General features: G+C 41.1%; 1 protein-coding gene across 4 annotated transcripts in view; it reads right to left on the reverse strand.

The window, feature by feature from the left end:
* Positions 1 to 22,234, reverse strand: part of RRAGD (Ras related GTP binding D) — a 46,718-nt gene that overhangs the window by 11,498 nt on the left and 12,986 nt on the right. For 2 of the 4 annotated variants that reach the window (XM_089776890.1, XM_006133300.5), the window contains exons 2-7: positions 16,532 to 16,827; positions 15,696 to 15,895; positions 14,812 to 14,926; positions 9,176 to 9,241; positions 3,935 to 4,077; positions 929 to 1,077 (exon numbers count right to left, since the gene is read on the reverse strand). In XM_089776890.1, coding sequence (XP_089633016.1) covers positions 929 to 1,077; positions 3,935 to 4,077; positions 9,176 to 9,241; positions 14,812 to 14,926; positions 15,696 to 15,895; positions 16,532 to 16,774 — 916 coding nt within the window. In that variant the 5' untranslated portion in view covers positions 16,775 to 16,827. The remainder of the gene's footprint in view (positions 1 to 928; positions 1,078 to 3,934; positions 4,078 to 9,175; positions 9,242 to 14,811; positions 14,927 to 15,695; positions 15,896 to 16,531; positions 16,828 to 22,234) is intronic. The other 2 variants (XM_075923886.2, XM_075923885.2) reach the window with 2 other exon arrangements.

A 22,234-nucleotide genomic window follows, 5' to 3' on the forward strand; every position in this document is an offset into this window, starting at 1 on the left:
CGGTTCTCAGTTGTCTACACTGGTCCTCTTGCGCAAAAGCATTTGCGCAAGAGGGCTTTTTCCCGAATGGGAGAATCATTGTATTTGCGGACGAACACTGACAATCTTACATTAGATCGTCAGTGTTCTTGCGCAAATTCAAAGCGGCCAGTGTAGACGCAGCCTAATGCCACTCATGTTATTTATCCCATACTTGGCTCTCAACTAGCAAGCATAGGGAGTTGCAGCTGATGAAGGCCATCTGATAAAGAACACCTGGTATTTTTGCCAGCAGGGCTCATGGCTGGCCAAGAGGAATAAAAATTTAACCCCTGCAGACCTACATATGGCTTTTTATGTGACAATACAACAGACACCTCTCCACGAGGAATCTGACGAAGACCAACAGCTGAATACATGCAGGCCATGATCAGGGATAGTGATCCAGAGTTATTAATACTCACCTTGGCAAGAGAGTCAGAATAATTACTCAAAAATTGACATACAAAACCTTTAAAAAAAATCTCAAAGAGGCCAAAACAAAACAGGTCTTGATGAAAAAAAGACAGGACTCAAATGATTTTCCCTTGAGTTCTATAGATAGGGTATTACAATTGTATATTATAATGCCAAGAAGTGCACTGCAAAATTAGCAAAGATGTGCTGAAAAAATCATTATTTTTGTATTAGTACAAATGGAAGTCTTATTGCATATGACATTTAATTGTATGGCTTTCTTTCATACCATAAAGTTAATATATTTATCATTTCATCTTAGCTGCATGGCAACACAACAGCTCATGCTTTTAAGCACAATCATATGAAAGCTATATCAAAATATGCTTTTATTTGATATTTTTTAAACCACTAGAAGTGATACCATCAGCTACAGACAATATCACAGATACTCTTTAGCTCATGAATATGGAGTAAAACAAAATTTAAATACCTTTTCGCTCAAAACTTTCTTCTCTCACAAAGCAAACAAGAGCAAGGAATTTTGTCACTTCCTTTAAATAAAGGACAGTTGTATTGTTCAGTTTTATAATTGCTGTTGACTCTTTGTCATAAGGTGTGCCTGCACCATCTTCTTTGAGCCTAAATTTTAAAAAAATGTAGAAAGTCACTGAACAAATTTAAAATTATTTGTCTATCTAGAACCTCCCATCTAAATATCTCAAAATGCGATAATGAAAAATTGAGCTCCCCAGCTTTTCTGTGAGATAGATATTATCCTTTTTTACTAAATATAAAAAATTGAGACAGAGAGAGGGATTAAAGGACTCGTTTAAAGTCACATAGGAAGTCTGTGAGAGTTAGGAGCTGAACTTGGTTATCCTGCCACATACGTGAAGTATACCACACTTCTGTCCCATCTGCTATAGACTAATTTACCACAAGCTTGTTTGCATTTTTATTAATATACAACACTCTGATCTTAGTTCAAATACAGAGTATGTAACAATTACTCTGTTCTGGCCTCATAATTCCGAGTTCAGTAACTTGATTTGGGCAGTGATTGCTGACTGATATTTCAGGTCAATGCATTAAATTTCCCACAATGCACCTACTTGTGCAAAAGTGTACCAAGAGGAGTGACTTCTTCCTGAGTCCGGCTGATAGCCAGCAAATACCTGTGATAAACATTGTAATTTGACAGCAGAAGTGTAAATGCTCATGGCAATTTTATTAATCTAAATGGGTAATTGCACCTCAGTCTCATGAACTATTTGCATCTTGGAGCAGCAAGTTCAAGAGTCTATATTCTGTGGATATGCATTTCCTTTTACATGTGTCTTCAATTCATTATGGGTAAGTCTACACTTGCTCCCTAGTTCCAACTAGGCATGCAAACGTAGGCGACCGAAATTGCTAATGAAGCGGGGATTTAAATATCCCACGCTTCATTAGCATGATTTCGCTGGCACGTTACTCCACTCAACAGCTGTTTCGAAAGTGAAAGTGCGCATCCGGATGCGTTAGTTTGAACCAAATCCCTTGTTTGAACTAGTGAGCAAGTGTAGACGTAACCTATATGGCCTCTTGGTCTTGTATTTAGGGAAAGGTCAAACGTCCATCAGAGCAGCTTCTCTACAGTTTAATGTCTATCACTACTCTTCTCCCTCTCCCCTATATCTGTACACTAATCCTAATCAGTTAAAAAAAGCTTTATACTTAAGTCTTACTTTATGTCTCTAAACTACACTACATCTCAGTAAAATGACAAATAGAGATTTGTAACTGGTCACAAATGCTAACACAGTTATTTAAAGAGTGCATGGTAGAGTCACATTTTTTGAACACATATGTAAGGTGCCATGCCCACTAGTGGTGCACAAGTAATACATTAGATCTGTTTATTTATGACGTCCAGAGCAGCTGCTTTTTCCTTAAAATATAGTGTCCCTAATTATTGTATGAATTTGCAAGGCACAGGCTTTTGTAAGATTAGTGAAGCATCTGACTTTGTGCAATCTGAAGTAAAATATAAGTTTAGGGGCTAGCCTCCCCTAAGGGGTATTCCACCACTACCTATGATAGCAATACCACAAACCTCCCCTACAATAGTCTTTTGATGATCCCACAGCATTCTTTTGGGTCAGGACCCCCATGGTTATAACACCATGAAATTTCAGATGTAAATATCGGAAACCCATGAAATTGATTATTTTAAAAATCCTATAACCATGAAATTGATCAAAATGGACTCTGAATTTAGTAAGGCCCTAGCTATTATCATAGCAATTTAAAGCCTCCATGGGATTAAATGTATTTGTGATACCTTAGGTGATTTCCCATTTACTTCCTCATACAGTATTGTATTACCTGTAAATCTGCAATGTTTTACAATCATTCCAAGTTATAGGTCATTCTGGTTTTAGTTACTATATAATACAGTGGTCACCAACCAGTAGATCTTGGAGCCTCTGACAGGTGATCCTGACTGGTTTGGCCAAGAGGCTATGAATTGCAGGCACTTCAACTGTCCTTAACCCCAATGTTGCTCATCTCCTGCCTTTGGCTTGGAATTGCCCCTCCCCCGGGAGCCTCCTGCTTCCTGTGCAGGGCACGGGAGGGAGAGGAAGAGTACGGAGGAAGAGTACGGACGTCAAGGTGCCCCCTATCCCAACCTGTATCCTTTCTCCACAGAGCAGAGAGGGGACACAACATGACTTGGAGGGAGTTTGCTGGCTGCTTTAGAGAGTGGTCCGGGGCCAGGGGAGGCGTGAGCCTGCCTTAGCCCCACTGCACCACCACCCAGGAACCACCAGCAGTGCCCAACTGGGGCCCACATCCAAACTCCTACCCCAGTCATGAACCCCCTCCTTCACCCCAAGCCCTTGCCCTAACCCCAAGCACCCCTGTATCCAAACACTGTCCCAAAGCCTGCACCTAGAACTCCTTCTACATCCCAACTGCCTGCCCCAAGAGTAGCTCAGACCCCCGTCACACTCCAGATCCCTTAACCCAAGACCAGAGCTTGCACCCCAACCCTCTGCCCCAGCCTGATGAAAGTGAGTGAGGATGGGCTAAAGAGGGAGGATGGAGTGAGCAGAGGTAGGGCCTTGGAGAAGGGACACAAAGGAGGTGGGGCCAGGGTATTTATATTTGAGGCAGATCTTGTATTGCACTTAAATTCAAAAAGTGGTCTTGTGCTCAAAAAGGTTGGAGACCCCTGATATAATATAATCTGGCTGAGTGGTTGCCAACCTGGGGTCTGCAGACCCCTGGTGGTCCATGACTGTATTGCAGGAGGTTTATGGAATGTTTAAAAGTAAGGATCTGGCCAATCCTTACTTTTCTTTCCTTTTTTTTTCTCCCCCAGGGAAAAGGGGCTGTGAAATTTTAACAGACTGAAAAGGAGTCAGTATGCTCGAAAAGGTTGGACCACTGCTCTAGCTTAATAAGGTGGCTAAAAAAGATTAACAAGCATGGTTTACAATAATCTACTTACCCATAGATGCAAGAAATATCAATAACCACATCTATCATATCACAGCAGAGCTCATAAGTTTGCATATCCACTGGAGTACTGTCTGTTGCAATATAGATTTTACTGACCACATCAAACAGAAATGCTTTCTCAATCCCAGAATTCTACAAACAAAAGAAAAATCTTCTTTAAAGGAACACTCTTCAAATAATACCAAATCTTGTATATCCCACCCCACCCCACAGACAACAATTACAAGTGAAAATGAATATACAATCATTTTTCAACATACATTAAAGCAGTTCCACATTTATAAGAGGGTAATGCCTAGAGGGGGTCCCTCCCACAGTCAAAATCGCATTGTGTTGGTCTGTACAAACACCAAAGGAGAGACCACATCAACCTAAGTATTTATAGTTCAATCCTCTTTAACACTAAATGTGGGGAAACAGAAAAGAAAAAAGAATGATAAATGCCGCTTCTCTAAATTGCAGAAAGCATAATAACTAGTTAAAAATGATTAGTCCTGTGGCACCTTGGAGACTAACAAATTATATATATATAGAGAGAGAGAGAGAGAGAGACAGACAGTATCATGAGCTTTCGTGGGCAAAACCCACTTCTTCAGATAATCCTGACCTTCTTAGAGACTATATATATATATATATATATATATAGTCTCTAAGAAGCGACAGGACTACTCGTTTTTTAAGTTACAGACTAATATGGCTACCCCTCTAAACCTAGTTAGGCACTCCAGGACCCTGGACATCCCCTCCCTCTCTGGTTCTGGAAAATATTTGGCTGCTCTTATTTTCTACTTGCCAATATGTAGGAGGGAAATCATTTTTACTTAGATCAGGATTAGATCTTGGGTCTTGCTTTTAGCTTGCCACATTGGCCAGAATATTGCCATAAATGTACATTTGTTCTGGTTGGCTATGACAGAAAGCAAAATGAGAGACAAGAAAGAGGTAGGAGGAGCTAAGTGCGGGGCAGCAGGGGGAAGAGAATTGACACACTGGGATGGAATAGCAAAAACCATAGTTCCCTTCTCAAAGAGATGTTCAGAATACAACCATGAAGATTGTGAAGTCATTTAGATTTCCCTCCTCATTTTGGTTCCTCAGAACATCTTTTCAGATCAGGAAACAGATGGACCAGAGGTCTGACAGTAAATTTTTAGGTTCCAGATTATGTTGTTCATCGTAACAGCCATGATAGCAATGTTAATGCTGGTGTGGTGACAGCCCTGCTCCCATCTCCCTGATATAATGATTAAGATTTTGTCTACACTGAGGATTTGCCTTCTTTTCAGCACTTGGAGGCCAGGTATGAGTTATGAGCTGCACTAGTGCAAACTCCTAGTTTAGATAAGCTGATGTAAGCCATGATTTGTGTCAGTGCAGCTTATCTATGTTTCATGCAGAAGTATGCTGCAGAGCTAACAGTAGCTCTGACTGTTTATAATAAGGATTTGCACCAGTGGCTGAAACAAAAGGCAAATTCTCAGTGGAGATCATGCCAAAATCTCCAAGTGCTCCCCAGAAAAGAAACATCCAGAAGGACTAGCAACTTTTCCAAACTTGCCAATCAAAGTGAGTTTCAAATCAGTAGCACCCATAAACAGATCATCTTCTTACAATGGGTCTGAACTGTTACAGTGATTCCGTAATTTTATCATAAGACTTGAAAATCTCTGATAAACAGTTTTCATAATTCAAGCAAACTCAATTAACAATCATTTCACTCATGATCGTTTTCTTTCAAAAGAACTATTTAACAAACATATATAAGATTAAAATGACCTTCCTGCCTCCTTTCACCCATTTCCAGGAATTAAGGGATTTCAGGTCAGGGTACGGTTTAGTACAATAGCTCATGACATTTTAAGCATCTTAATTTTACAGGACCTCTAATTCATCCATCAACACAAAGGAAACTAATACTGGGAATTCCTACCAGTAACAATAGGTATCATGGGACAGAATTTATTTCAGTGGTAAAACCTACTCTGAAGATTGTTCTTAATAACATAATCTAGTAACGAATGATTGAAGTTTAAAAATTATACACTTTGGATAATTCCTCAAAACATAAGAAAAAAAATATTCAGTTGTCATATCTGACCTAAATTAAAACAAAATTCATTTTGACACAAAAATTCCTTGTGTATTTCAGAAGATGTCAAAATTCATTTCAAAATTCAGCTTTTACAAAAAGTTACAAAACACAAGATTTTAATTTTAATGAATATTATTTTAATCTTCTGCAATGTCTGAAACTCAAATATTGTAGTTTCATTCATGAGCTGCAGATGAAGCTGACTAGAAAATTTCTATAAACAAGAATGAAAATGACTAATCTATTATGTATTTCCAAAGTGTGAGAAATAAGAGTAAATGCAAAACAGATATTGTTAATTCTTCAGAGTTTTATAATCTATCAGGGCATAATCAACATAGTTCAGAATATATGACTTATGAAAAAGCATGTTTCTAAATCTCAGTATACTACTAGTGGAGAAAAGAAAAGAGTGATGAGAGAAAAATTCAAAAGGAAAGAAGAAATTGCTCAGATAAAATTAGGGACAGTAAAAAAGGGTACACTTACAAATATACTAAGAAAGAAGACTGAAAATATGAAAAGAGAAGGATCAATATCACTACATATTATTTCTTAGTCAGGTAAGGGGTCAATATCCTAAAATATTTCAGTAATAACAGCAGTAAATGCATAGCTTATCAGCATTCTGTTACTTTTTTTGGAAAGTATATAAAGAATTACTGTAATATCATTAGATCAATCTTTTCCTCCTTGAAAAAACTGCCAGTACAGGCAGTCCCCGACTTACGAACGGGCACTTACAAACGGGCACTTACGAACGGGCCTTTCTCGCCCCAGAGGTCGAGGTAGCGGATTGCTACCTGCGAGCTCTGGGGCAAGAAAGCCCCGTTCGTAAGCTGCTCTGGTGCCCCTGGTCTGCTGGAGACCATCTCCAGCAGACCAGGGGCACTGGGCGGGTTCCTGCGCTTCTGAGGCTTTGCCAGAGCAAAGCCTCAGAAGCGCGGGAACCCGCCGCTGCTGCCGCTTCAGTCCCGGTGCCTGTGGTCTGCTGGGGACCGTCCCCAGCAGACCACAGGCACCGGGACTGACGCCGCAGCCGCGGGGGGGTCCCGCACCTCTGAGACTTTGCCAGAGCAAAGCCTCAGAGGCGCGGCACCCCGCTGCCGCTGCGGCTCTGCTCCCGGTGTCCCTGGTCTGCTGGGGGGGGGGAAGGCGCGGCTAGTGTGCCCCCCCTCCCCCCCAGCAGACCAGGCTTTTGTTTTGGACCCTGGAGCAGAGCAGCTGGGGCGCTTCCGATTGGTCCTGCAGCGCCGCTCTGGGCACTACTGGACCAACCCGGCAGCACCCCAGCTGCTCTGCCCCAGGTCCTGATTCAGCCGCTGCTGGTCAGTTTCAGCAGTGGCTGAATCAGGATGCCTGGGGCAGAGCAGCTGGGGTGCTGCTGGGTTGGTCCAGTAGTGCCGAGGAGCGGTGCTACTGGAGCAACCCAGCAGCACCCCAGCTGCTCTGCCCCAGGCGTCCCCAAGTCAGCCGCTGCTGAAACTGACCAGCGCTGACTACAGGAAGCCCGAGGCAGAGTTGCTCTGCCCCAGGCTTCCTGGAATCAGCGCTGATCAGTTTCAGCAGCAGCTGACTTGAGGAAGCTTGGGGTTCTTAAGTTGAATCTGTATGTAAGTCAGAACTGGCGGTCAGTTTCAGCAGCGGCTGAATCTGGACGCCAGTTCCGACTTACATACAGATTCAACTTAAGAACAAACCTACAGTCCCTATCTTGTACGTAACCCGGGGACTGCCTGTACAGTAGCAGACTTTGAGGGAATTGTGCCTTATGTACCATTTTGCTTTTTTTTAAAAAGTCAGTCAAGTTTTTTCATCTCAAAAAACAAAACAAAACAAAAAAGACCGAACCATACACATTAAAAATAAACATATTAAACAAATTTCAAAAAGTGATGATATTCAAGTAGGAAAATATAGGAGGAAGAGGTAATATCCAGCTGAACAGGATTTAAAAGAGGTGAAGGTAGGGTGAATCGATTTAAACTTAAGGTGATTAAAATCACTGGTTTAATCTATTGTAGAGAAACTTAATTTTAAAATCAAGTTTAGTCTTTTTACCTTTCAAGTTTCCTAACAAAAACTTTACTTTTAACAGCAGGTGTTAGAGCCAACAACGTAACTGTCTGATGTATTTTAAAGTGAAAGAAATCCTACCCACCAAGCTAAATCTTTGGCTTGGTAACATATACATTTCCTTAAGCAGACATCTGGTTTAACAAAATTAATTCTTCTAAAAATGGAGAATATTTACTTTTCAATGTCATAGATATTAGTTACCATTTTGAAAAGTGCCTATATGGCTGTTAGGGGTCTAAATACCACTGATTTCCACTGACATTTAGGCTTTTCTGGACTTGGGCTGCAGAGCTGTTTCATTACTTTGTAGAATTCTGGGTTTCAGTTGGAGCTGAGCTCTGGGACACTTCCACCTCACAGGTTCCTAGGATTGCTAGGTTTTTGCCCGGACAGCCTGTTTTTTCTGGCCCCTGTCCGGTAAAAAAAAAACCCCCAGAAAATACCGGACATGTAAAATGTCCAACATTTTCTGTTTCTCTCGGACATAAGGCTGGCGTGGGGAAGCGAGGGGTATGGGAATTCTTAAAGGCACAGCCAACTTTGGTCTCCTGGGTTTGTTGGGGGGGGGGGGTTGCCCTCGTTTGGGATTTTTGGTGAAAGCATCTAGCAAGCCTACAGGTTCCTACAGCCTACACTCCAGCTCAAACCCAGATGTCCACACAGCAGTAAAATACTCCACAGCCCAACTCTTATGAACCTGAGTTGGCAGGTACAGGCCAGCCATGGATTTCTCAATGCCCTGCATATATATCCCAATTCACTTCTGGAAATTACACTTAGGTGCTTGATAATTTTACTCATTTTATTCTTCAGCATACAGTACAGGTAAGTTAGACTATGAAAGTGAAACCAAACCACTGAACTTGCTGTGTTAGAAATTCATGTTTTATCTCTGTGATTTTACATTCAACGAAGTATTCAGTGCACTGCTTGAAAGTTAAAAAAAGAATATGCCAGCACATTCCCATCACATGAAGGATTATACTATTTAAAACCTAGGTATTATTGTTACTTCCTCCCAAATGTTTAGGATGCCATACAACAAACAGAGGCAAATACCTGTTCCGACTCCTTGTTCCACTGAATGGAAATTTCCATTGACTTCAATGGCAGCAGACTCAGGATCTAAGCATCCACAAGAAATTTGGGACACAATCCTTAATAACTGTTTATAATTTAGATTGTATTAAAATCTAAAAGATGCTAAGTGTTTTCCATGTAGGGGAAGACATACTCCATGCTCCCAAATGCCCACCATGCATTATGCCTGGTAATAGTCCCATTGTCTTCAATGGGACTACTTGCAGGGATTATGTCCAGTAGCAAATGTTTGCAGTGATTGCTCCTTAGAATGCTCTGGGAGTGAGATTTTCCCATGAGTTCTCAATATAGCTGGGTAATTCAAAATGAATTATTTCTTATTAATATAGCCTCTTTCTACTTGCTGAATATCTGCAAGCAAAAACCAAAACAAATCACCATTTCCTCGATAATCAAATGTGTATGATATATTTATTTTCTCTATGGATTGATTAAAGATACTAATTGCTGAAATTCAAGCAGTGTTTCTTAATTGTGTTGGGAGCATAGTTCCCACTAAGGTGCTCGGCCACGCATAAAAAATTATTTTCCTGCCAACCTCCTCTGAAGAGTTGCGTAGTAGCACTCGTGCAGCAGGTGGCTGTTCCAGTGGACGAGGCTGGCTGAGATGGCATGCTGAGGGAGCCGCTGGGCGAGGGAGGGTATGTGCCATGGCCACGTGGCAGGCAGGGAGGCCTGCTGCAGTGGCCACAGCTGACACATGGCGGGGGGGAGGCCTGTTCTAGCAGCTGGGGCTGGGAACGGGACCTACTGCATAGTGTGGGGGAGAAGTGTCCGCTCTGGCGGCCGGGAACGGGACATGCTACATGACCGGGGGGTGGAGGGGAGGTGGGGTCTGCTCCAGCGGTTGGGAATGGGACATGCTACATTGTGGAGAAGGGGAGAGGGTTCTGCTCCAGTGTCCAAGAAAGTTTATGTTAATAAAGTGGGTGCCATGGAGCACGCATCCAAACCAGCACACATGACCTCTAGATTGGTGCACAAGCCAAAACTCACTCCGCTCATGATTGGAAAATATTAGAGGGAACATTGGTTGAGAAAACTAACATTCATGATGTTTAGGTAACCAAGAAACAGAAATAAATTGTGTATCTAGCCTCAAAGAGAACAAGCAATATCAGAAATCATTCATGTTTTCATGCAGCTGTATTTAGGATTTTTATTCAATAAGTGCATTTTCCTTATTTACTTTTCCTTACTTACTTTTTCCACACCTATCATGATTTTATAGACCTCTATCACATCCCCCCTTGTTGTTTCTTTCCCAATCTGAAAAGTCCTAGTCTTATAAATCTCTCCTCAGACAGTAGCTGTTCCATACTCCTAATAATTTTCGTCATCCTTTTCTGAATGTTCTCCAAATTCAATATATCTTTTTCTGAAGTGAGGGGACAACATCAGCACACAATAGTAAAGATGTGGGAAAGTTTTCTACTATATATTTGAGAGACTTTGTCTGTTTGTTCAAGAACTCCTCCTAAATGGTAAGAGCTAGGACCACCTATGTCAGTATACAGCTTCCTCTTATAATTTAAACCATGTTTAGGGTTTGGCCATGTCAGGAAAATGGGATGTGCCTGGAATGTGATTGCTTCTCATAAAACATAAGAAAATAAGAATGGCCATACTGGGTCAGACCAACGGTCCATCTGGCCCAGTATACTGTCTGCCGATGGAGGGAGGGAAAACAACAGGTAATCCTCTCGTGATCCCTCTCCTGTCAATCATTTCCAAAACCCTACAGAAAAGAGACAGAATCACCAGGCAGGTGAAAGCAGCTGGCTGGAGGCATCATCCTTGCCCATCCCATCCGACACTGTGCCAGCTCCAAGCCTCCCACTCCCGAAGCAGTTTTTAGGGAGGGTGGAGGCACAGAAGCTTCCCACAGACACACACACCAATCCACACAGGAACATTGCTGGCAGTTCCTCTTTGTCAGGCATGAAGGGGAAATTGCACTGTTTGCTGCATTCCTCGCTCAGGCTGTGGAGCACAAGGGGTAAATGAATCTGGAACTGTCCCCGCCCGGGGCTCAAAATTGACACAACTGATTAAATGGAGAAAGAATATTCAGGGTGGACTCAGGGCAAGCGTGCAGAGTGGCACCCCCAGCTGTGTCCATGACACGCTGGGGCCACAGGAGGTGGCATCTTCCCCTCAGGAATGGCACTCAAACCAGAACTGCCTCACAGCTGCTACTGCCAGGGGACAGGTGGTCCTTCCAAGGTTCCTACCCATCCTAACCTGAACTTGTCCCAGCCAGTGGACATGCACCCCTCCCACAGATGTGCCTGCTGGAGCTGCAGCAGCCAAAGAAAGGTACTTCTCACCTGGGCCCAAGCTGCTGCGGTGAGAGAGGGCTGGAGTTGTCTTCTCTCACCACAGCAGTCTGCATACCAAACCCCTCATCTGCAGTCCCACCCCAGAGCAATGATTTCAATTAAGAATGTACATTTTCAGTTTATTTTAAAAAAAAAACTGAGTTAAGGACCCGAGCAACACCGGGTAAATCTAGTGGATTTATAAAGAGGGAATAAGATAGAAAATATCTTATTATGTATCCCTTTTTTAATGATTCCCAACATTCTGTTTGCTTTTTGGACTGTTGCTACACATTGAGTAGATGTTTTCAGAAATCTATCCACAGCGAGTCCAAGATCTCTCTCTAGAGTAGTAACAGTTAATTTAGACCCTATCATTTTATATGTACAGTGGAATTATGTTCTCCAATGTGCATTAATCAACACTGAAATTCATCTGCCATTTTGAGGTCCAATCACTTAGGTTTTTGGCATCCTTTTGAAGCTGTTTGCAGTCCTGGCCCATGCCACTTCCCACAGTTCCTGTTGATCATGAATGGTGAACTGTGGCCAACAGAAGCTACAAGCGCCCATAGCTGTAATCACAGAGATAAATAAAGCATCTGATGGCCTGCTAGCAGTGAACCATGGCAAACTGCAACCAGGCAGCAGGCTATTTATTGCTCACCCCTCCAACAGAGAAATGGGAGCCATAAAGACAAAACAACAGAAAAGTGAGGATTTCACAACTACAACTTCTTGATAAGTGATTTCTTGCCAGGTAGAATGTCATCGTACAAAGCTTTCTTTAATCATCTTAAGAGCTGTTTCTTTATATCTGTGGTGTCAAACATGCTATCCACTGGCTGGATGAGTGTGGCTAGTTCACTATAGCAGTAGCCATTATAGGGGCTACTGCTTCAGAACTGGTTGGACACCACGGCTTTAAATGGTGATAACAGGTACAATTCGGACAGTATTTCCTTCTTAACAGCCACTATTATACTGTTTTAATGCCATGTAGATGGAATCGGAGGACGTGACTTTCTGCTTCTTAGCTCATGGCTTGCTGCTCTCCAAAATGGCTGTAGACAAAGGCCTCAGTTCTTAAAATATTAAAAGGACTTTTACTTACAGAAGCGTAGTGCTGTTGATGTGCTTTGGCCTTTGCCTGAGACAAAGTCTGACAATCAGTATTTGTTGGTAGCCATAGTTTACTTTGCAAAGTGGCCTGAACTTCCAGTAAGGAACAAAGATGCTGTGATTGCAATACAGATTCTACTGAATGAATTCTTCACCAGCTCTGGTGTTGTGAATTAGTTACACATGGATCAAGGGAGAAATTTTGAATCTGTGGTGTTTCAATAAAGTTTCTGAGATTTTAAGGAACCACAAAACTCTCACCACCACAGCACACCCAAAACCTGATGAGATATTGTAAAGGTTCAATTGGATTCTGTGTGGGGGAGGTGTTTCAGCTGGCTACCTTTGTAGATCAGCACGAAAAGTGACTTTAAGTAATCAAAAGGAAGGGGATATGCTATTCATAGAACAGCTGTCAAGGAGAATACCCCAGCATTTCTCACATTTGGGCATGATCTGGTAGAGAGTTTATTACAAGGAACAAAGGAATTTGTCCCCATTTGGGCTATATAAAAACCTTACAATCCCAAACTGAAAAAGTTCACATATTTTCTAGAACAAAATAGAGGATACCCTCTGATAAATTGAAAAGGCTCAGTGTCATATGGGGAAATTTTTAAAAGAGGATTTCTTGTCTGAGTCCATAATCCTAGGAGAAAGAAGATTATGAGTATTAACATGGTTAAATCTTGGGAGGGACCGTAAGAACATAAGAACAGCCATAGTGGGCTAGACCAAAGGTCTATCTAGACTAGTATCCTATCTTTTCACAGAGGCCAATGCCAGGTGCCCCAGAGGGAATGAACAGAACAGGTAATAATCAAGTGATCCATCTATTGTCAGTCATTCTCAGCACTGATAAACAAAGGCTAGGGATACCCTCCCTTCCCATTGCTGGACCTATCCTCCATTAATTTATTTGGTTCTTTTTTGAACTCTGTTAAAGTTGTGGCCTTCACATCATTTGGAAGGGATGTTAAATCTAATTATATTATGGTCACTACAGCCCATCTCGACTTACGACCACCTCCACTTACTACCATCCATACTTATGACCAAAGCGGTTGTAAATGAGGTCCCCGAGTTATGAACGCGATCTGCACTTACGAACAGCGCGGTCGCCATGTAACTCAATGGGATCTGAGTTACGAACATTTCAAGTTACAACCAAGTGTTTGGTCTGTAACTTGTTCGTAACTCGGGGACCGGCTGTATTACCAAATGGACCAGATCCTGTGCTCCATTTAGAACTAAACCAAGAATTGCTTCTCCTCTTGTGGGTTCTAAGACTAGCTGCTCCAAAAAGCAGTTATTTAACAAGCCTCTTAGTTTTGTGAGCTGATTACCTCTACCCAGGAGTAAATATTTGATTTCCCATATTGAAGCTAAGATAGTTCTAAGCCATCACACTAATAGTTTGTTCATATGTTATAGAGTCACTAGGTACATAGGACAAGAGATAGGCAGTTGTAAGTCACTGACTTGCTCTGTGTTTACAAGTTGGACAAGCCTCATTGGCAAGGTATGCCCTGCACAACATGGGCACAAGATGGTTACTCATGAGCACTAGCTCCTGCCTGGCCTCCTACGTGTAAATGTGTAATTGGTGAAAAATTCCGTGGTTACACATTTACAAAAATAAACTATTGCTAACATCCCTAGTTCTAACAGGAATTAATCCAGAGAAGACATCTAGTCTATGTTATGCAGCAGGTGAGACTAGATGATCATAATGATCCCTTCTGGACTTATAATTTATGAAAATGTCAAGTACTATTTAAAAACAAACAAACAGAAGCCATATCACACAGACCTAAATCACATTCAAACCAATGTCTAAACAAATGAGAGATGGCTCATTCTAAGTACTATCTAACCTTGAAAAATAAGTTGATGATCTCGAAATATTTTCAGTTTAGAAAAAATACAGTTATATTTTTTCTGTAAATCTTTCAGGCAAATGGGCCCAAATCCTACATGAAGTAGAAACTCTTAGCTTCTATTGACCTTACTTAAAACTTGGTGTGCACAGCATCTCTCAAAAAGTCACTCACCAAATTTTAGGATTGAATTGTTAGAGAACAAATCACAAGTTTTCTTCTACCCAATCACTTTTATGAAAAATTCTGGCAAGTACACATAAGTACTTACTGAGATAAAGATGTTAAGGAGGTTTTCCAGCGTTGGGAGCTGTGGAATCAGTTTCTGTACCACTTTGCTAAAGGCTTCAAATATAGAATGATCATATATGCTTGTCAGATAAAAGCTGGAAAAAATGTCACCATATTTTCCTTTTAGCCATGTAAGAGGAACATTCTGAGTCTGTCATAATGAGCATGTAAAATATTTTAAAAAACAAAGTACTTAAAGTTATGTATTTTCCCCTTGTAATAAGAAGTTGCATAATATTTCTCAAACAATTCTTTAACAAACTGAAGCCAATAATTAGAACAATTGCATCTATTTTCATGGCTATACAGCATGACAATACACATGAAACCATAGATATAGCAAAGCTGTGCTACATATGGAATTTAATGATGTAGCTCCTATTTCAATATTCTCTGAAAAGCATTTTCAGTTAACCAGAAGAGCAATATTACATAGCTGTTATGTACTGTATTGCTTTACATCTTGAAAATAGCAGGGATCAAATTAACAATGCAAAGATGTCACCAAAGTGGTTAGCTACTCTATGATTAGCATGTTTGTGAAGCACTATATCCATTATGATGGCATTTTTTACTTCACAACAAATCTCAAGAATGGCACTGAAGTTTCTAATGTCCCATAGTTCCTAGTTTGTTATTTCCAATTATTTGCAAAAATAATCTGCTTTTTCTACAGACTGAGTAATCTAGTCAAAGGAATTACCTTTTACCTTACTAGTCATATCTAATAAATTCTTGTTGTCTCTATTTCAATATATTTAGAAAGTGAAAACTATCAGATAAGCTGCTCAGGTTTCTAGCTTTAGCATTAAATATTGCTTTTACTCTTTCCCAGCAGACACCCTGCACAGTTGCTTCTCTCACCTGAGGTGAATCTTCTCCAATCCAGCATCTGCAAGGTCATCATTTGCCCTCTGGTGAATGTCTCTTTGGGTTTCAATCTTGTGATCATCAGATAAACCATCCACTTTATGAATAAAGATTTCAAAGTTGATGTCTGGATTCACTTTATAAGCTCTGGTCACAGTGAGATGCAACCTAGCCAAGGCCTCCATATAATCATCCTAATAACGGAAATATAAAACCCAAAACCCTATGACAAACAGTTACAAGACAAAAAGCTAAGTTTTATATGATACTAGTGGATACTTCTACATTCAAAATTCCTTTACTTTAAACTTCTGAGATTATCTATTATCTGCACAGAAGTCCAATTGCCACTAGTACATGCAAGGAACCAGAGACCTTTAAAGCAGACTAGCTGTTTTTTGCATTTAAAAGAAAAACTAAAACTAGGTTTTGAACCTTTATTTGCAAAAGCAAAAAAAAAAAAAGGTTAAAAATAACCAATTCTGTCAACTTAATTGTAATTAGTGGTTAAAGTTTTCAAAAGCACTTAGGTCCCATTAAAAGACAACAAAACGTAGGCTCTTAGCCCATGGTGTCCAACATGCTAGCAACTAGCCACATGTGGCTATTTGGCTTGAACAACATGGCTATTTGGCTGGTTGAGTGTGGCAAGTTCGCTACAGCAGTAGCCACTATAGTGACTACTGCTTCAGCACTGGCTGGACACACAGCTCTAAGTCCTATTGAAAAGAAATTTGACTGTCTCTGTTTGATATTCCATTTGTCTACAGCTGGAGGAGAAAAAAGACTAACATATACCCTGAAAAACACCCTTATACTTTTCTCTTTACCTGAGAATCTATGACAAATATCAGTGCTCCAGTTCCTCTGAAAATCATCTCATAATCAAAGGTAGGGTCAAAGAAGTCAATTTGCCCAGGAAAGTCCCATATCTGAAAGTTAACAAAGGAGCTGTTGGAAACATCCTCTCTGCAGATCTTGTTAGTGCTCTCCAAGAAAAGGGTTTCATTTGGAGACATTTTGTGAAAGACAACTTTCTGAATGGACGACTTTCCACTTCTTCTCAGTCCCATGAGTAGGATTCTTGGCTTAACTTCAGTACTGAAGGGGTCACTGAAATCCAGAACTGAATAAACCACACAATAAGCAGGGATAAATTACAATCGTAGTATTCATATTAAATATAATATTATATGCACCTTCTATTTACTTACATTTTACAATGTTAATTACACAACTTTATTTTACCTACATTTTACATCTGCATCTGGACTACAACTGTCAGTTTCAGAAAGTAAAAGAAAGATATTAAAAAATAAGATTTTATTCCCCATTTTCAACTACAGTTTGAGAACCTAAGATTTCTCATCTGAAAGAAGATGAAGAGTATGCAGGGCAATATATCTGGGGTAAGAGCTATTTTGTAGCATCAAACATACATGTTCACACAAAAACAAACTCTTCATACCTCCCACAACCTAAAAATATCTAGGTCTAATCTTCATTATAAGAAAATACATATTTTTGCAGGTATGTGTTTGTGGAGTAATAGAAATAACATTCAGCATAATAAATTCCAGCATCCAGTTAGGGACTGTACACCCTTACATACCACCACTCCCCTGCTGTTGCTTCACTATTTATCTTACTGCTCACTGATGCACTCTATGTAGCATGAATGCTCAGCAGCTCTATAATGAGAATTTGGTATGTTACTATTACACTGTAATTGTCACCAGAACAGAGGCCATAGATCATACCTATCAGTGCTGACAATTTTGGACTTGATATCACAAATCTTCATGTGCAGAACTCCGACTGAAGAAATCTCAGCTCTGATGAACAGTTGGGACGTGAACAGGTAATCAGTTAACTAGTTACCCAATAAGCCTCACTCTTAATGGGTGAGGCTTACTGGGTAACAGTAACCGTTACCCGGGAGCAGCCCTGTGAGGTTGCTGGCTCCCAACCTGCACAGGCTAAGAGTTGGAAGCCTGAGGTGGGGGGCATGGAATCAGTTGGGGAGGGGAGTTGTTGGCTCCCAGTCCATGAACCGACTGTCGCATCTGCCCAGCGACAGCCTACTGACTGCTGGGAGCTGGCTGCACTCCCCTCATCTCCCCTGATGCTTCTGTCCAGCCCACGAGCCTGCATGGGTTAGGAGCCAGCAGGTTTCACCCTCCATTCCTCATGAGGCTGCCGTGGGCGCTGGGAGCTGAGCTGTCCCTGCCCCTGGTACAGGCGCCCCTCTGCCCACCCTGTTTAATCAGTTAATGTTTAACTGGTTAATTAATTAAATGGGATTTTACATCCCTAATACACAGCAGGGCATGAGGAGGAATCAGATGTATGTTGCATATGCCCAGCAGGGTCATATATTTTTCCACAGTGTAAACTGATAACGTACTTTGTAGTACTGGGATGAATTTTTTTTTTTAAAGTATCCACACATTGATATAATGGCAGATACTAGCTTGAAGCCTTACAAGTCACAGAAAGATCACCAATTTTCTACAGTAAAGCTGCAACACAGCAACCTTTCAGACTTTCGCTCTACCTGTATCAGCTGCTTTGGAGTATAGGACCTTAAGAATAGATAGTTCTTTTAATTTTTTAAAAATAATCTAAATGGATTTATCTGCACTTGATGACAACACATAATTTGCACTCTTTGGGGTAACTTTCACCTAAAGAGTGCAAACTATGTGTTGTCATCATCAAGTCTATATACTCTTCCAGAAATTGAATGTGTTACTTGAAGTACACTGCAGGCATATTAAAAAAAAGTACAAAATATGTATCTTGTGTTAATTACTCAGGTGGTATACCAGGGAACTAGTATCTTGTCTGTATTGTTACAGAGCATCACACTGGCACCACCTACTGGCTCAAAAGTAACTAGAGTAGGCAGCGACTGATTGTGATAAAGATTAGGGATGCAGAATCCTGTTTTATTAGTTAACCAGTCAAACATTAAGATTAACCTGTTAACTGATTGAACAGTGGCAGACAGGGGAGAGGAGAGGGGGGATTCCAGCCCTACTAGGCTGGAGCACCCCACCCCCACCACAGATGGGCTGGAACGGCCTCTGTGCCATGGGCTGGGGCTGCTCCAGACCTTCTGGGATACTGACTCCCAGCCAGCATAGGCTGGGAGTTGGCAGCCTTGCAGGGGGGAGGTGGGGAAGGGCAGAAGCGGCAGCAGGGCGGGGGGGAGGGCTGCCGGCTCCCAGCCTGTGAGGGCCCGTGGGCTGGGAGTCAGCAGACTCACACAGGCTGGGAACTGTCAACCCTCTTCCACCCCGCTGCCGCTTCTGCCTGTGCAAGCCTGCTGACTCCCAGCTCATGCAGGCGGGGAGCTGGCAATCCTAAACCCCTGCGCTTCTGCCCACACTCCCCTGTGCAAGGCTGTTGACTGCAGCCCTGTGGGGCTGGAGCAGTAAGGATGATGCTTATGGGGTAACCAGTTACCTGTTTAAATCCCTAGTGCAGATGATGTTGTAACTCCTGGATTTCATGATTTTTAGATAATTTTAAAAGGCTTGTATCCATACCACCTTGTAAAACGATCCCATTAGATGTCACAAGTTAAACGGTGTTGGGTTGGACTATACATGAACAAAACTCCTCCAAGTAAAACATACTTGCTGTAAAAAGTGGCATCAGCACTTTCATCAATAGCAAACTACTGCCCTTCTATGGTGTGATATTTCCATTGCTGAAGATATGGTCTTGTAGACAAAACAAACAAAAGTTCTGGGAATTCATAGTTAATTTTTTTCAAAAGAAAAAGAAAAAAAGATTTTGAATGATCCCCGCTGCTCCAAAATATACAATAATAGGAGATTTACACAACAGTGCTTAAATCAATTAATTTTTGTTTTTCTTCATTTGAAACATTTCTCTGGGATGGGGATGAGGGATTCAGGCTGCTCACGGTGTGAGGACTACCCCAACTCTCTCTCATCGCAGCAGCTTGGGGCCACATGAGAAGCGCTTCTCCATGGCTGCTGCAGCTCCAGAGGGCATAGCCTGGGAGGGGTGCATGTATCTGGCTGGGGCAGGTCCAGGTTCGTCTGCCCCTTGCGCTCCCCAGGCAGAGGCTATATCTAGGCTACAATGATCTATCGAAAAAAGGTATGCAAAGTGCGCCCTGCAATTTGCGTACCTTTTTCCGATAGTTTTTTCAAAAGAGGCTTTTCTGAAATTTGGCCCATCTACACTGAGCCAAATTTCAGAAAATCCTCCTCTTTCGGAAAAGCCCTTCTTCCTCGTGGAAGGAGGAAGGCAGGGATTCCAAAAGAGCAAATTTGCTCTTCCACAAAAAAAAAGCAGAAGAGCAGATGCATTTCCTTGATGTGGCAGAGTTTTTCCGGGATACCAAAAACCCCGTAGTCTAGACGTAGCCAGAGTGAGGAATGCTGTAAACTGTGCACTTTTCCCTTGCTCTGTGACAAGGGAACAGCCAGCAATATTCCCATATGACTCGGAGATGGGGGAGCCTCAGCCCTCCCATCCTGCCCTTGGAGGGCTGAGGCAGACCCAGACGCGGGTGAGGGGGGCACACCAGCCAGCCTCTTTCACTTGCCTGTTGATTCTGTCTTTTTCTGTATGGATTTATTAGAAGCAATCCCATTCCAGGCATATCCCATTTTCTTGGCACAACCAAACCCTTACTTTACTTAAAGTAACGATAAGAGGAAGCTAGCTCTTACTGTTTTAGAAGAGTTCTTGAACGAACAGAGAAAATCTCTAAAATATATAGCAGACAGTCACGTCAATGTGTACGTGCAACTGTTTATAGAGAGCATACACTGTAATTAGATATCTGTGGCTGCCCCTTGCCCCAGGCTTGTGGAGCTTGGGGTTAAGAGGCTGTTTAATTGTGGTGAAGAGATCCAGGCTTTTCACATCGCAGGATCCCAGAGACCAGGCTCCAAGTCATGCCTAGGCATCTACAATGCAATTAAACAGCCACTTTGCCTGAGTCCATGAGCCACCTAGCACAGGCCAAGATAGATATATCCATATAGAGCAATTTGTTAACTGTCTTGGCCAACACCAGATAAGTGAAAACCTGTTTGATGGTTTATTTAATCACAAACATTTGAATTAAAGACTTTATTTTGCTTTCTTTCTTGTCTGGTTTTTTTTTTTTTTTTTGCATTTTTAAAGAATAAAAATATGTATCTTGTCCGAAACCAATTAATTACTTTATTTTTTTAAATTGTCACATTAGGTAAACTGCCAAATCAGTACCCCTTTTTCTGGAATCCTAATTTCTTGCTAGAAAAAAAAAGACTGCTTAATGCTAAAACTATACTTTTAAAAAACTTACTTTCAAGCATCAGATTTGCTAACAAATACAACTGATGTGAAGTCTATTGCTTTTGAGACTTCAATTTAGCTTTCTTATTTTGTAAGTTTGAGATAAAGAAGATACACCATATTTTCAGACTATAGCTGGCAGAATTGCTAGAGCATTTTCCTTTGAGAAGATTATAGATTTCCTTTTATGTAGACTAGGAATGGGAAGATACATTGTCCGCCCACATTCTTTTGTTGACTATATGAAAAGTCCCTTCTCAGCTGGCCACGGAAATGCCTAGGGAGTGTATTTGTCAGTACAACTTTCCAGACTAGGTTACTGAATTGTAGTTATGACATGACAAATACTAATCTATACATTTCACTTACTTTGACAGTGAGGGAAAAAAATCTATTTTCTTTAGAAAATAAAATTATTGTAATAATTGATATATCTTTCTTTAAAAGCTAACATCTGTGAAAGTCAACTTTACACATAGCACAAGTCATGAAGATGTCAACAGTTTCCAACGCAGATCAGCACAATCCTTTATCTTAATTTCCATCTACAACTATAAAAATCCAGACCGCAGAAGTCATACTAGTCAAGTAACGTGCCCTTTGGAAGTATTCACAAATCAAGTTTTGTGCAAAACAACCTATTCAGAAGCACTTTTCTCTGGTGTGATGCCCTTCAGTCATGACAGAATTAATATATCAAAAGCAGTTTCACACATGGACAGTATGGAGTCTTTACTGTGTTCTACTAGTGACGGTAGTATATAGCCTATGCCATATTAGCTTCAAGTTACTGGAGAGGCTGAATGATATTTAATGCACCACTCCATGATTTATAGATTTCTTTCAAACAGACTTCTTTAAGTTCTGACTCCTTATCCAGTGTCCTACCCCAAGAGTAGGAGACAATTACAATATATATCTTATCTATGTTACAGGTATGTTACAAGACTAGAAGTGAAGAGGCCATAATGTAAAGTAAGAGTCTGATTTGCAGGTCCCTTTTGAGGATCAGGCCTTTGTCTGTAACTGTAACATAGGAGCTCAACTATTTAAGCCGAATGCTGACTACCTCAATGAACAATCAGACAAAAAGCAGGATATTAAAATAACCTTTTTCAGTTTATTCTGTACGTGATGTTACTGATGCATTAACAACATTCCTGAGTCCCAGTTTTAGTTTAAACTAATATATGCCTGCCTTTTTT

Source organism: Pelodiscus sinensis, chromosome 3, assembly GCF_052426305.1.
Source record: "Pelodiscus sinensis isolate ZL-2025 chromosome 3, ASM5242630v1, whole genome shotgun sequence".
Lineage (NCBI taxonomy): Eukaryota > Metazoa > Chordata > Testudines > Trionychidae > Pelodiscus > Pelodiscus sinensis.